The 15,539-nt window shown below is 42.6% G+C and overlaps 1 protein-coding gene across 1 annotated transcript; it reads right to left on the bottom strand.

The window, feature by feature from the left end:
* Nucleotides 1-398: 398 nt before the first annotated feature.
* BRICD5 (BRICHOS domain containing 5) lies at nucleotides 399-15,078 on the bottom strand. The gene is made up of 6 exons (XM_075181327.1): nucleotides 14,983-15,078; nucleotides 12,444-12,602; nucleotides 5,095-5,232; nucleotides 2,028-2,135; nucleotides 1,245-1,395; nucleotides 399-531 (listed from the first exon to the last, which is right to left on the bottom strand). Exons 1-6 carry the CDS (start codon nucleotides 15,076-15,078, stop codon nucleotides 440-442), a joined length of 744 nt encoding a protein of 247 aa, XP_075037428.1. The 3' UTR covers nucleotides 399-439.
* Nucleotides 15,079-15,539: the final 461 nt, after the last annotated feature.

The raw sequence follows: 15,539 nt of genomic DNA, 5'->3' as shown, positions 1-15,539 counted from the left end.
CAGAAAGCAGAGCTACACCTTATCCAGTGCACCAGTGTAGCAAGCCTATCAGAAGTCTCCTCATGCATAAGTCCCTGTTTAAACCAACACCTATGGTGCGCCAATTCCTTGGCGGTCATCGATCATTAGTCCTCGTTGTCCTGGGGTTGAATACAAATGACATGAAAACAGGCAGAGCAATTGTACTTGTTGTCAGCAATCGGTGGTTTAATGGGAAGAGTGTGATAAACTTCACAGTCCAGTTGCCACAAAAGGGTTAACTGTTCACATTGGTATAAAATAAAACAAATAAGAATAAATCCTAAAAGAACTCCTCCCAGATGTTGTGCAAAAACTGCTGTGGAGGGGTTGTCCGGGCAGAGCTGGGAGGAGCCTGTGCAGGGCTGGGAGGAGCCTGTGCAGAGCTGGGAGGGAGGAGCCTGTCCCGACGCAGGCTGGCTTAGTCGGGCAAGTAGTAAAAACAGACAGACACACAGATGTTGTTGGGGAAACAGATATCGATGCAGAGATAAATCAGGCGTCTCATTGGACCTGCAGAGAATAGCACTGTATTAACATAAGTGTTATAGTACAACATGCTGCTTGAGATTATATATATATATATATATATATATAATAGCTATATCTATATATATATATATATATATATATATATATATATTCTACCCATTTAGTTTTAGTTTAAGTTTATCATTAGAATATAGTAATCAGTAAGAACATGTGTTTTGTTGTTTTGTGGTGGAGTGTGGTGATAGTCTATCACATTTCATTTGTTTAATTCCTATAATAAAAAAATATATATATAAGCGCCTACATTACCCTACAATGTAAATAGCTACTGCATATAGAACTAAAACCCAAAACATATTTTAATATGAGTTTCTGGGGGGAAAGGGGGGGGGGAACCTTTGGGTTATATGTAACGCTGGCTGCACTGGTGGTGAATTTGGGCCCAAAACAACTGTCCAAGTCTGATGAAAAGCTGATAGGGACGAAATTCTGATTGGTGTAGACAGAGAATCCTGTCAGCCAATGGCTGACAATCCTTTCAGAAGCCACTGCTTGGGCAATAAAAGGTTGGGTTGCACGCTTGTGTTACCCTCTAGGAATATGAGGTACCTCACACAAATAAATGCAATAAGTGAACATCAATCCATATTATATTACATAGTGAAGATCTCAATTGTGGTTATCAGACTTGTGTTCCCCTTTCAGTGTGTGTTACTGGACCAAACCAGACTTACCCTCACTCTTTTTCACCCAGTATATAGGGAGCTGGTCACACAACAGTTGTACTGGTTCCCCTACAAGTTCATGATTGACTTTTCGACCTCCGAACACCCCTAGGAACTCGCGGTAGTACCGTGTCTTGTTGTTCTGCAGAAGGACCCCATCCTGTTTTAAAGAATAAACATACACAGTTCCTATGTGCATTGCAGCAGTCACATTGCGTTCCTGTAGAGGACAGATCTGTGTTTTGTTTAGGAGAGTAGAAAATTATACTGGCAGAACCCTTCAGAATAGGGATCACCTTAAAATGCCCTTGTACTGGGCTAAAATACTATTCTGTAATTGAATCCATGAGTACACCTCAGAGGAGGTGGGCCAGACATCATCACCAAGGACCAGCTAACAACAGATCTTTGTTCTCCAACAGAATGCATGTTCCAAAATTTTCTAAGATGAGATTTAGCTCATGTGCAAGGTTCTTGTAGAGACCAAGTGGAACCTGCACATGTAATATACTAACTTAGCATTTTATTATTTTAATATTTAAAAATATTCAAAACACTATTATAGATGGGTGTTTAAAACCACGAGACAAGTTTGGTGGGATTGCACATTTAAACGATGAGCAGGGGTGTTAGTAAACATACAAATGATGTTGGTCAGTGATCATAAACATCCCTGCTTGCATGCTATAACAGAAGGAAGTAGAAAAGTGTATCTAGTAAAAGCTACAGGAAGACACATGGAAACAAAGAGAATAAAGCTGGACAGCCCATTTAAAAGCTGCATTATCTCACCTTGGGTACTGACATATTTAGGAAGGACTGTATATTTTCTATGTCTCGAATCTCCATGTGGCGAAGGAAACAGGATTTCTCTCCGGCAGCCCTATAGCAAACCAGTCCCTGCGGGCAATACAGAGGAGAACAATTGATTTAGGGAAACAACAAGACCACAAAGGTAAACCCATTATTGGATATTGCAAAGCTAAATAATGTACTTGAAACCACAAGTCCCAGCATGCCCTGCCAGCTTTTGAATGATCCCATATACACAAACCAGCGTGATCACTCTTATTTTCCTTTCCAAATTGGTGATCTTTACTATTACCATGGTTATATGTAAGTGTTTCTTAGCCTTGGATACTTGCGCGCTGTTTTATGCTAGACTGAATTTCAGAGATTCATCGTCGGCCCCAATTTGTCAAATGTTAGCAGAATAAGTAACCCCCACTAGAGTAAAAGGTGAATCACAGTGCATGGACCGTAACAAAGCCAATCTCACAGCATCAACAAGTCCTATGTCTATAGGCTTGTAAAAGGAGGTTACAGCCCTTGTACTCTGTGACTCATGAGATAAGCTGTAACGAAGACTATTCTACACGCCTGTTCAGCTGCACACTGAGCTCAATTGTGATTACTGTTACCATCTCTGGCTGCTGGACCATCTGCACCCAAATGTCCGCATCCTGAACCTAGTCGTGGCAGAGTGGCAGAAACTGCCTACTCCAATGGATCCCAAACTTTTTCAGTTCAAGGCACCCTTAGAGTCTCCATAAATTTTTCAAGGACCCCTAAGCCAAAATAGTTACCAAGTAGTCCTCGCCTTGCTTACGACTGGTCCTGGCCGAGGCACCCCTGTGAGATCGCCGAGGCACCCCAGGGAGCCTAGGCGCACAGTTTGGGAACCACTGGCCTACTCTATTAGCCCCAGCCAGGGGTTGGTAAAGTATCACTCACGTCTTCCATTACCCCTTTACAATTTGGATCAATTGTTCCTTCTCACTCTCTCATTACCTACCCTAGTTAATACACATCCATCCACATCTCTCCATCATGCACCTACTCAATTTACACTCTCTCTTCCTCCTATACACTTTTACCACACTTCTCTCCAAACTCCTCTACTCTCTCCACCATCCTATTCCTCTATTATTTCCCCTTCACTACGTTCCTCCACGGTAGTCTGCACTCTAGTCTCTACCCGCCACACTCACCAGCCAACATAAACAGAAATAAACCTACCGCCAACAAATCCTCCTCGCATGTCCTCTTTCTTACCCTGCTCCATCTCATGGCTGCTGATGATATCTCACCAACCCTGGGCCCCGTACAATCACCACTATCTGCTCACGGTCCTACCCAAAAACTTTCCATCCACCCCATATTTCCAATCCCACCACCCTTATCCACATATCTAAACTAGCTTCTCTTCCCTTCTCCAGTGCACTAAGGATCTCTTTGTAACAAACTTCCATCTATTTATGATCTATTCATATTCTAAATCCCTAAACCTCCTCGGTAAACAGAAACCTGGCTCTCCTCCTCTGACACTACATCCTCTGCAGCACTTTCCTGTGGGTGACTCCCTTGGCCACACTCCCAGACCCGGAACCAGACAAGGTGGTGGAGTAGGCATTCTACTCTCTCCAAGCTGCTCCTTCCAAGTCATACCCTCTCTACCCTCCCTCTTAGTCCACACTATCTGTCTATTTTTTATTTATTTATTTTTAATATTTTTTTATTTTTACACTTGTTCAATAAACAACAATGCAGAACATTTCCGGAAAAAAAATTGGCCATATAACTCGTTAGGAGGGATAGATATAACAAAGCAAGTTTATTTTTATAAAATTGTAAAGGATAAAGGGATAGGAAAAGAGCATGCAGAAAGAGGGAAGGGATAGACGCATGAACTATTAGTCAGTTGGGACCAGAAATAAATATATCTGGAATACATACATCATGAAATTGAGCACTGGTTGTCCTCCGCACAGCTACAGATTGTGACATCTGACCATGGTTTGAATATTGTTGCTGCCCTGATGTTGGGGCAGATAGAACAGATCTGAAGACACTGGAGGTCATTATGAAGTGCACCTGTTGTGCACCACATAACTTGTTGGTTTTGCACCAATTCCACCTTTATGGTCTACCGAGAGTCCTTTAAGATGCACACCTACTCTCTTAGGAGAAGTCTGTCACAGTTTGTGGAGAGAGGTGCGGTGTTCAAAAGTATAAACTCAATTTTCACTGTTTCTCCTAAAATAGTATTTCATTGCAGAGATCAGAGGGTGCCTGGAAATGGCTTTCTCTGCTGAAGTGCAAACTGGAGGTACAAAATGGGTCCCATTAGAAGTATTGAATGAAACCTAAACTCCTTCATCTCTAAGGCGATACAAAATGTAAGCCCTGGCGCAGAGTGCAGATGGCATTGTGCCCATCCCACATATGGCAAGGAGCGCCTCTAATAATGTGCGTCCTCCGACCTTTTATATAATTTTGGACACCGACGCATGTCTGGCACACACAGTGCTTGCAAGTTGACTTGTTTCATCGTCACTAGCAAGAGCAAGGCCAACAATACCACTAGGCACCTGACATGGAGGGGAAGCAGTCAGCAGCCTCTTATCTGTAAAGCTACAGGCTGCTGCTGCTCCAAGTTGGCGATGGTCTTGGAGTGCAATACTATGATGTCACAGCCTAGCACCACACTCCCAAGAAAAGAAGAAGATGCCGTCGCTCCACAAGGCCCTGAGCAAGAGCCGACTCCAAACTTTCCCAGACTAACAAGTTTGTTACGGCACTCCCTGCTGAGACAGCCATCCACAAATCTGGGACTACCATCCAAGACTACCAGGTCTGGAAAGCCAACATTGCTCGGCCGACACTGAGCCTATACACTGCTATGAGACCGAACACTCTTCCTTGCTGTGTTATAATGGCTACGTCTCCTACAGAGATGTGAGGATTCACTGGTAAAAAATAGAAAACGTCATTGTGACGCATTTCTTGAATTTTGAGGCCCAACTCAGGTGAATGGGGGCAAAGCAAACTTTTGTGAATTCATAATTTCTCTACTCACATGTTTGCTGTCGAATAACACCACAGAGGTCTGGTTTCTGGAGGTCACTCGATAGGTAACTGTGTTCCTCCGCCTGTCAGTAGATGCAGATTGGTTTACAGAAGAACCCTGGAGGTTTTTGTACGTCAGACGGACAACCTGTAAGAGAGGCTAAAGATAGAAGTCAGGTGAATAAGGCAGTGTGAGAAACGTAAGCTCGGATTACTCTGGAACTGAGGTATTTTTGAATCACAGAATGTTAACCATACCATGACATAATTTTTTTCGAATTGTGAATACTTTTTACAATGATAAAACCAGATAATAATAAAATTCTTGCAGCCTTGGGATCGGATACCAGTGACATCACTGTGACGTGAAGACTCCACTGATCGGCAGTATTCTCATGAACAATAGTTTAGCAGCCACACAATGGAGGATTGCAGTGGAGGTCAGTCACAGTGCGCGCACCATCCACAGAGTAAAATGTCTTGGTCTTACCCCCTTACACCGTCCAATGCACAACAAGGAACACGCCTACTCTCTGCTGTCGGAGATGCACTAGAAATGCACCTAGGTTGGTGGGGAGGTGGAGTCATCTGAAAAGGTGATCGGTGCTAAAGTATAAACGCCACATCAAAGTCTGACCTTCTACATTAAAGTCTCCTTATTGGCCTCCCCTGCTCCTATCTCGCTCCTCTTCGATCTGTACTCAATGCTGCAGCTACACTTGTCTTACTCTCTCACCGCTCCACATCTGCCGCCCCAGTCTGCCAATCCTTCTCCTTCCCCTACAGAATCCTCTTCAAACTCCTCATCCTCAGACACAAGGCCCTCTCCAACTCCACTGCTCCCTTCATCTCCATCCTCATCTCTATACATATTCCCTCCCGTCCTCGCCTTTCCTCCCTTCTGGAAACCACATCTCACTCCTTTATCCAAGATTTCTCCCGTGCTACCCCCCACCACTGTAACAATCTCCCTCTTCTATCAGACTGTCCCCTGGACTGTATAACTTCAAACGTTCATTGAAAACCCACCAGTTTATAAAGCCTACCAGTCCTCCACATAACCATGTCACCATGTAGTATACCTCACCCTCATTCATCCTCCATCTCTTACACTCTTGCTTTTTGCCCTCAGATCCCCTTATATTAGTTCACCCCCATGTGTCAACCGCTTGTCTGCCCATTTCCCTTTAGATTGTAAGCTCTAGTGAACAGGGCCCTCTTCCCTCCTGTTCTCAATACCGATAACTTTTTTTTCCTCCAGTCTATCAGTAGCTGTGTTGGGAGTTGTAGTGTTGTTTGTTTACTGTATTGTACTGTTATACCATGTACGGTCTTGTTCTCCCTCTGTACGGCACTGCCGACCTCATGTGACGCCCTATAAATAAAGAGTAATTATAATAATAATAATGATCTCCAACCTCTTTACATTAACTCCTTCCATGACATAAAACATATTTCTTCTAAAGCCTTGCGCGGTTTAGCCTCATTAATGGCTTAAATTAACTATGAGATTAAGGGCACATTGCTATATGACATGTGGCACTTTTGTGTGATGGAAGATTTGTTTTACATTGGGCAAAGTAGTGTTAGTAGTAGTGCTTCTACATAAAGAGCATGTGTAAAGGTGCAAAACGCATCCAAGTAATAGTAGACAAGACCCAATCTCTATCGGCTCTTATCTGGTACAAAGATGAAAACCTTTTTGTGGAGTGGTAATATCGGCCGTTCATCACTTTGTTTGTAAGTAACATCCGCTGGGTGTGAGCGATTTACTCTTTAACATAAACTAAACTCCTTCATAGCCAATCTGCAGCTGCCGCTATTGATATTATTAACAAAATGTAAACATAGCAAGTGTATAAAACCTCTGGCCACATCCCAGACATCCCAGACAGCATATCAAGAGGTCCCCATTAGCCTCTGTGAGGCTGATTTATTTTTTATTGCCATGATTAGCAGCAATTAAAAATCCCTTATCACCGCAATATACTGTAAATATAAAGAAAAATATGGCAGACCCAGCTGAGCGATCATCAGCTGCACTGGCGAAACTGGTTCGGGGTAAGGGTTATTTTTATTATTTATTTATATATAAGGCGCCACAGATTCCATAGCAAGAAGCAAGTCACAAATAGAAGAGGTAATACATATAAGTAGCACAGATGAGTGTGAGTAATGTTATGGGGACTCACACAGAGTCCCCATGGGACGTACAAGGGAGACAGACATAAGACAATAGGTAGAGAGGATCCTGCATGTGAGAGCTTACATTCTAGAGGGAGGGGTGGTGAGAGACAGTAGGACCAACTGGGATAAAATGGAGATGGTGGGCAAAGGAAGAGGAAGTGATGGATAGGACGTTCAGGAGGTGATAGAATAGGCGAGCTTCAAAAGATGAGTTTTGAGTGAACATTTGAAGGATTGTAGGTTGGGGGAGAGTCAAGTGAGGCGGGGGTAGGGGTTTCCAAAGATGGGGGACAGCATGTTAGAAGGCGAGAATGGGAGGAGGTAATGAAAGGTAAATTAAGGCTATGGTCAGAGGCAGAGCGAAGTGGCTGGGTGGCTATGTACCTCGAGACAAGGTCAGAGATGTAAGGGGGAGAAGTGTTGGTAATGGCTTTGTAACTGAGGGTAAGGAGCTTGAAACGGATAGGGAGCCAATGAAAGGATTTACACAGAGGAGAAGTGGAAGAGGAGTGACAGGAGAGGAAGATGAGCCTAGCCGCAGCATTCTGTATGGATTGAAGGTCATATAAGTGAGAGACAGGTAGACCAGTGAGAAGGAAGTTGCAGTAGTCGAGATGATAAATGATGAGCGAATGAACCAGGATTTTGGTTGCTTCCTGAGAGAGGAAGGGACGAATTTTAATGATGTAATGGAGGAGGAAGTGGCAGGATTTGGTGAGGGACATGAGGGGTAAAGCTGAGGGCACAGTCAAGGCTGACTCCAAGGCAGCATGCTTGGGTGACAGGAGGGAGAGTTATGTTGTCAACCAAGAGGGAAATACTGGCAGGGATAGCAACGTTGGCAGGAGGAAAGATGATGAGTTTGTGGAAGCGCTGTGACATCCAGGTAGTGACAGCAGAGAGACAGCTAGATACTTGGGATAGGAAGGAGGAAGAGAGGTCAGGGGAGGAAAGATAGATTTGCATGTCATCAGCGTAGAGGTGGTATTGGAGGCCAAATGATTGAATAAGTTCGTCAAGAGAGGTGGCGTAGAGAGAATAGAGCAGAGGGCCAAGAACAGAGCATTGGGGACACCAATAGAAAGAGGAAAAGGAGGAAAGAAGAGTCGGAAGCAGAGATACTAAAGGAGCGGCCAGAGATGCAGGAGGCAAACCAGGAACTCTTTCACGAAGACCTAGGGAGCGAAGGGTGCTGCAGAGAAGTGAATAATCAACGGTGTCAAAAGCAGCAGAGAGGTCGAGGAGCTATCTATAACTTTTTTCTTATCTCCCATACTTCCACACCCCTGGATATGGATTATTTTCAAAGCTAGACAAGAGTGGTGCGACAACTCAGCCAACAAATGGCTTCTCACTTCAGAATGTTGCAGACAAATGCCTTTGGCCCCCTTTTGAAACCACAATCTCCCTGCCTCATTATCACAGGAGCAGCGCATCAATAATCTGTGCTGTCGGGAGAACCTGCCTCTTCCACTATATAACTCTGTCAGTGGCTTCCTGCTTTCCTACATTTCTCTCCCCATGTCAAAAGACTGCCCCAGTCACATGCATCTATGTGCTCACTAACACAACCAGACCAGTGCACAGGTCACAAGACCAGCACACGTATCCTGAAGTAACCTGTGCTGCCTTGAACATTCCGATGATCTGATTGGCTCCAGGTTGTTCTACCCCTTCCCACTTCAAAGTTGCTGTGGCATTTTGTGGCACCTAATACAATGATGATGATGATAATGTGAAACAATGTAGTTCATTATAATGTTCAGACAACACAGGGAACAGAAACACTACAGCTATGCAGCCTTTTCATAGAGCTCTTATGAGAAGCGGCCAAAGCGTTGTCACTTATCAAGCCTGCATCTGAAGTGAAGGTCTCATTCACTTCCTCCTTGCCTTTATACTGGTCATTATAAGAAGCTCTGAATGACATGGGAGAAACTTACTGAGCATCTTCAGGCAACTGTTCTGTCCTTGTCGCCCATCTCCGCAGTGTACTCCAATAAAGTCATCCTCACATAGGTTCATAATTTACTTTGTTGTACAATTACAGTGATTTGTCACATATTCTCTTATACAGCCTCATGAGATCACCATATAATCCCACCATCATCATCATCAGCTAATTCTGCAGCGCTGTACAGAGAATTCGCTCACATCAGTCTCTGGCCCACTGGAGCTTAGTTTACATTCCCTAATATACACACACACAGACCGAGGGAGACTAAGGTCAACTTAATAGCAGCCAATTAACGTACTAGTATGTAAATTTTGGAGTGTGGGAAGATAACCAAGCAAACACGGGGGGAACAACTTCATATGCAAATATGTAACTTCATATTCAGCATCTTTATACCAAAATATAGCCCCATCATTCCACCAGACAGCTCCATGATGGTATGTTACTGCCACCATATAGCCTCATGCCCTGTGCACTTCCCCATCCTGTTGCTGCCTCTCCTCCAATGACAGACATCAGGGTGAAGTAAGTAGAGTTCTGGGATTGGTTACACGGCACTAAGTTTGTACTTGCTTCTAAATACTGATTAATTGAAGTTCACTTGAAAGTTGATTTTTAAAGTTATATGATGGTTAGTCCAGCACATGTCTCATGTATGTTTTTTCCAGGGAATAGAATTTGTTTAATGATGAGCTCCTCTCACCAGGTGACTGTGAAGCACAGTCCCAATCTGCATGCTATACATTAGGCCCCCCGGGCCGGTCCCATAGGGGACTAGCTTGGGCTGGGTCACTGGACGAGTCTCACCCCCTACCAGGCTAAAATTTGTCAGCCAGCCCCTGACGGAATGGATGCCATCCAGTATGTGTCTCAGAGATGTCACTGGTTCCTGATGAACCGATAGGCTGCTTTCTTGTGGATATTGATACAGCCAACAAAATGGCTACCTTCTATGTGTGTTGTCATGCTCCCCCACACTTGCCACTCAGACTTCCCCTCAGGTCAAAAAAGTAGACCAGTAAGTATTTCTATAGTAAATATCAGTCATTACCTTTGTTTTATTGTCTTTCCAGCCTAGAACACCAACCACGCTTATCCCAACTATGGAAAAGAGCAATGCGACCGCCAGAAACCCCCAAAATATCCTAGTAGCAGATTTCGATCTTTCTTGAGGTCCTCTATCTGTAGGGGGCTGGTGGGAAATAAACCATTGTTAGTTCCTCATGTCCGTCATGGTAAATAACTGTATATTTATCAAATAAAGCACTTAGATTTCTCTGATATCTCCTGCATTAGCCTTTTGTTACAAAGCCCTGATATCAAAATATGCCTAAACCATGAGGAAACAGATGTCTTCACATGGTTTAAGGCTTGATAAATAGGATCGGAGGTGAACTCTATCCCTGATTTTGGTTCAGTATGGTTCTGTAGTGCCAGTCACATGACCCAGCAGTCACATATCAAGCTGGGAAAGTCCATAAGTGCTGGAGAGATCCATAGATGTTAGGTGTAATTAGGGGTGAACCATGCTTTGCTGCCCAAGTAGTAGAGGACAGGGTGTACAAGTGAAGCTTGTGCTCACATTTTAAGTTAGGGTCTAGGGGCCTCTCTCCTTCTCCAAATTGGATTTAAACAAACTCACAACATTTCATTCATTCCAAATCACTGGAGATCTGAACATTTTTAGATATATAATGTAAATAAATATTCACTTAATTAAATAATGTAACATGCATATATTAATTAACATAAAGCATACATTATGTCAGAAGGAAATGTATTCAAAATTAATTTTAATAATTGTACTGTTTTTTTGTGTGTTTATATGTGTAACTTATTATATAAAACAACTTAGTGTATACTATATATATGGATGTTGTTTGGTAAATTTGTATATATAAAAAAAATTGGTTTTTACAGTTGCGCAGTATTGGCCAGGTAAGGTTATTTTTATTTTATATATTCTATCTGCCTTTCTTCTTTCCATGGATCATTATATTCTGTTTTAACTTTCCTTATTATTATTAAACATTGTAGAAGTTGTCCAGAGTTACAGTTATCAGATAATGACTATACTGGTGATTTACCTATAGGCAGCTGCCTTTTGTATTTACTATTGTTTTCAAGTGAGCAGCCAAGTATAAATAATTGTATAGTTTGATATATTTCTACTATATATAAACCACTGTCATGTTTTTTATTATTAGTTAGGTCATTAGGTTAAACTATAGATGAGATAAAGCTGATATGTTCTTACATAACTTTTTTATGATCAAATTAAGTGTTGGCTCAGGCAATGAATACTGCATTAAATCCAACTATTAGATGTAGTAGTATCTACATATTATTCTTTATATGCACAATGACATACTGTGAACAGCTGCTATTATGTTGTTCTGTGGTCCCTAGATTGTACCTGTTACCATTCCATTGTGTCAGGAAAAGCAAAGGGCACATTTCGGCTGGGAGATTCATTAGTGCAGTGTTTGCTAACCTGTGACACTCCAGGTGTTTGTGAAACTACAAGTCCCAGCATGCTTTGCCAATATATAGCAGCTTATTGCTGTAAGTGTATGCTGGGACTTATAGTTTCACAACACCTGGAGTGTCACAGGTTAGCCAACACTGCACTAGTGCATTCCTAATCTCAGCAGCGACTCCGAGTCTGATCAGTGACCAGTGGTGAAAAGTATATTTACTACCAAAATGGTTGTAATGCCAAGACATGGCAGGTTAGAAACAAAATAAAAACACAAAAAAATCTAAAAAAAATATATAATAAATATATAAATATATACAGATGTCAAAATCAAAGAAAATGTATATATTTTATGTACAAAACAATAGGCTGCCGTATACTGTCATATCTCTTATAATCGTGGTTAGAACTGATGGAATTTGTGATCGGATCTTGTGGTCGGTTTAAACGAGCTCTGATTTGCCCAAAAAAAAAAGATTACATTGATTATGGAAAAGATGTTTGTAGAGATATCTGGATAAACAATTGTCTCTGTATATAAAATAGTAAAAATAGAGAAATATATTATTTATGGAAAACCAAATTGTGTTTATTTAGCGATTTGTGTTTAATAACATATCCCCCATCCATATTAAGCGTTTAGATGTATAGCTACTATTCTGCATTGGTCAGTAATGTGGTCACACACGGTGACTGTGATATAGGACTGCTAGGTGAGAGGTGTGGTGGCTCTTACCGGTGATTCTATGGTCCCCTCCATACTGCAGTCCCAGTCTCTGCCAGTCCTCTCAATGTGCAGATTCTGCATGGTCTGGGCCAGCCAAACCTGAAGGGCGCGTCCATCAGCACCCCAGGAGCGCTGCACTTCTAGAGCCACCTTCCAGCCAGGCTCCACCTGAGAAACTCGAGAAGCAGGAATGTAACAATGACAAGGCTGTGATGAGAAACTGGGAGAGGGGAACAAATTTCAGCTCCCTGGAACTAGAATCAGTGAGACGGAAACACAAACCTGGGCTTTGTACTGGGGGGGAAAAAAGAGCTTATCACCGGCAGAATAGAACGGACGCCAAGTGCGCACATTCCTGACCCTCGGAAGGTCACAAAAGAAACAGTGTACAGGAAACTAGTGACTGCAAAATGAAAAATACTTGATCAGGACTTCAAGGAATAACACAGAACTAGTAGGCTGTCTGCCAATCAATAACACAGAATGTTTCAGGCCCATCTGCCAATCAATAACACAGAACCTAACGGGCCAGTGTTCCCATTTTGTATGGACAGGTTCCGTGGTGTCACTTCTCTTGTTTGTTTGCGGGATAGAAGTTTTTATTCTTAGCCGTGGATGGCTTTTAGGCTTCTTTTTATTCACCATCTTTAGTAAATCCTAGTCTGGAAACTGTCCAAGCCCTATACCACAGAAGCCATTGGTCTATATCTTGCACTGATGAGATCTGGTAAGATTGAAACAGTTGTTGCAAGTTGGATTTGTAGCTCTGCACTGGACATAATATTAGGCTAAAACGCAATGGAAGGCCCCACACAGTGTACTAAAATGATAAAACATAGATTATTAACCAAGCAACCTGGTGTTTATTTTATATTATTTTTTTGGGGGGGAGGGGTCCTTAATACATGTGAGAAATTTCTGTTTTAACTTGTCAATGCGTATTATTGCAAATTATATCAGTGTAGGGTTTTAACAGCACCTTTTAACTCCCCTCTCCAGATGTGAATGATATTTTTATTAAGGTGCCCTGTGCCTGAAAGCAGAGTTTAGTATTGACAGTAAGACTGACTGACAGCTGTTAAGTGGGTGGAACTTGAATAAGCAAAACCGCAACCTATTTGCTCCGTCACTTTCCCCTGTCACTCCTACTTGGACCTCCCCTCTGGGATCTTCCAAAGGGGAGATTCATATGGTAGGAAAGTATATTTTAGTTGTAACCAGGTTGTCTTATGCTAAACAGCCAGGAGCTCATGTTGTTATGGAAACGCAGGGTGAAGCAGAGGTCAACCCTGCCACTGAGCTGGGAGCAGACACAGGAAGGAGAGGTGTAGGCAGCCTGAGGTGTGTGTGACAGCAGCAGGGGAAGGAGAGGGTAGAGAGGTGTAATATGAGTCTGCAGGAAAGACAGAGTGTGCAAACAAAGAGAGAGACATCAGAGCTATCAAAAGAGATGCTGGGTGTAGCTTTGTACAGAAAAGTCTTGCAGCCAGATCCCTGCAGAAAATCAGCTATCAAGCAGCCCGAGGGAGATTACATATCAAAGTGAGCGTATGTGTCGAGAGGGAGACTCCCGCTATTAGCGAGTTGCGTGTTAGCAGAGATGTACAGCTAGCAAGATCAGGCCTGCAGTTAGTCTTTGATCCAACAGTGGCTGAGACTGTTGTCTTCATCCAGAGGGAGATAAGTAATAACACACCAAACACTGTGACACCATTATTGCTGCATTAATAAAAGCACACTATACCTGTAATTCCACAAGTTATACCTTCTTACATAAATCTTTACATATATATTTTGGGTATTCGAATCTGCAAGCCAGTTGCTGGCTAATCAGGAGTTGCACCTGTGAGGTGCTTTTAAAACGCTGTAAGGTAGTTTCCTCATTCACTCACCAGGGAAACAGATCAGAGGCCTGCAGAGTTCTGTTATTTGGTGTGTGCATGGGACATTAAGTCCTTTCTCTTTAGTGAGGGCATTCCTTATTGTATTATTTAGAGCTGGACAGGCTAGGTCTTTTGTTTATGTTATGTTTATATACTTTTTGACCTGCCTAATAAAACTAGCTGCGGCTACTGGTACCAAGGCACTGGACTGGTGTGATATTGTTTGGATGAAACATGTGAAGTGCGCCCGTTTCACCCCTAACTTGATCTTGCGACAATATACACACACACGTATATTTATAACACGTTTTAATTGACAGCAGGATTTCTAATAAAAAAAAACAAGGTCACTTCAAAACCAATTTTATAATAAAATTGACTATGAGTGTGTGTAGTGTTAGTTTTGTTCCAACATATTTATAACCAGTAACACATTGGCATGCGGATGGCAATTAGTGACGCCAGCAGTTTAGATCAGTTCTGTGACCGGCTTTCAATATAATCATATTCTCACAAATATAAAATCAGCTAAGGTGTGAAGGGTGTGGGAAATGACAAAGAGGTGCAGAGGAGTCACGTTACATTAATGATGGGGTTGTTTAAAAGATCTTTTTCCATCCCGGTTGCTGGACACAGTCAGTTCATCATTGCTGTTGCCTTCTCACTTCTTCCACGGGTGATCTCTGCTTCCTCCTAGGTGACAGCAGCTGCCGCCACATATGGGGAACATAAGTCCTGGCTCCGCTTCCAGCAGCGCGCATGATACTAAAGTAAGGCACCAGGCTACTCCAAGTTGTCAGCTTATCTCAAAAGCTTGTGTAGCACGGATGAAAAAGCCTTCTACACAAGCAGGAGAAGATGGAGGTTCAGTTACTATAGATAAAGGACAGTTATGCTTGGGAGCAGCTGATTACATTAAGGTTTCTACAGTGACTCGTTCTTGTTTTGCGGCTCCACCTTCCCGTGTCTCTTGATTCCCCCACAATGCACCGACGCTAGTGGCACAGAAATGCCATCCACAGAGAACTGCGTTAGTATAGGCCGCTAATAACGCTCCTGACTTGTAATAACACTCAACACTTCCCCATCCAGCTGCTACAATTGTTATCCCGCTTGTCCTATCATGTCGCTGTATGAAATTTAAGCCACGGTCCCCCCAGTGTTCAGCACTGTCTAGTATGTATTTAGTATCAATAAAAGACAATAATAATATAATACATAA

This window comes from Mixophyes fleayi, chromosome 7 (assembly GCF_038048845.1).
Source record: "Mixophyes fleayi isolate aMixFle1 chromosome 7, aMixFle1.hap1, whole genome shotgun sequence".
Taxonomy (NCBI): Eukaryota; Metazoa; Chordata; class Amphibia; order Anura; family Limnodynastidae; genus Mixophyes; species Mixophyes fleayi.
Note: the sequence above shows the minus strand (reverse complement) of the source record. Positions and strands in the feature narration are given on the sequence as shown.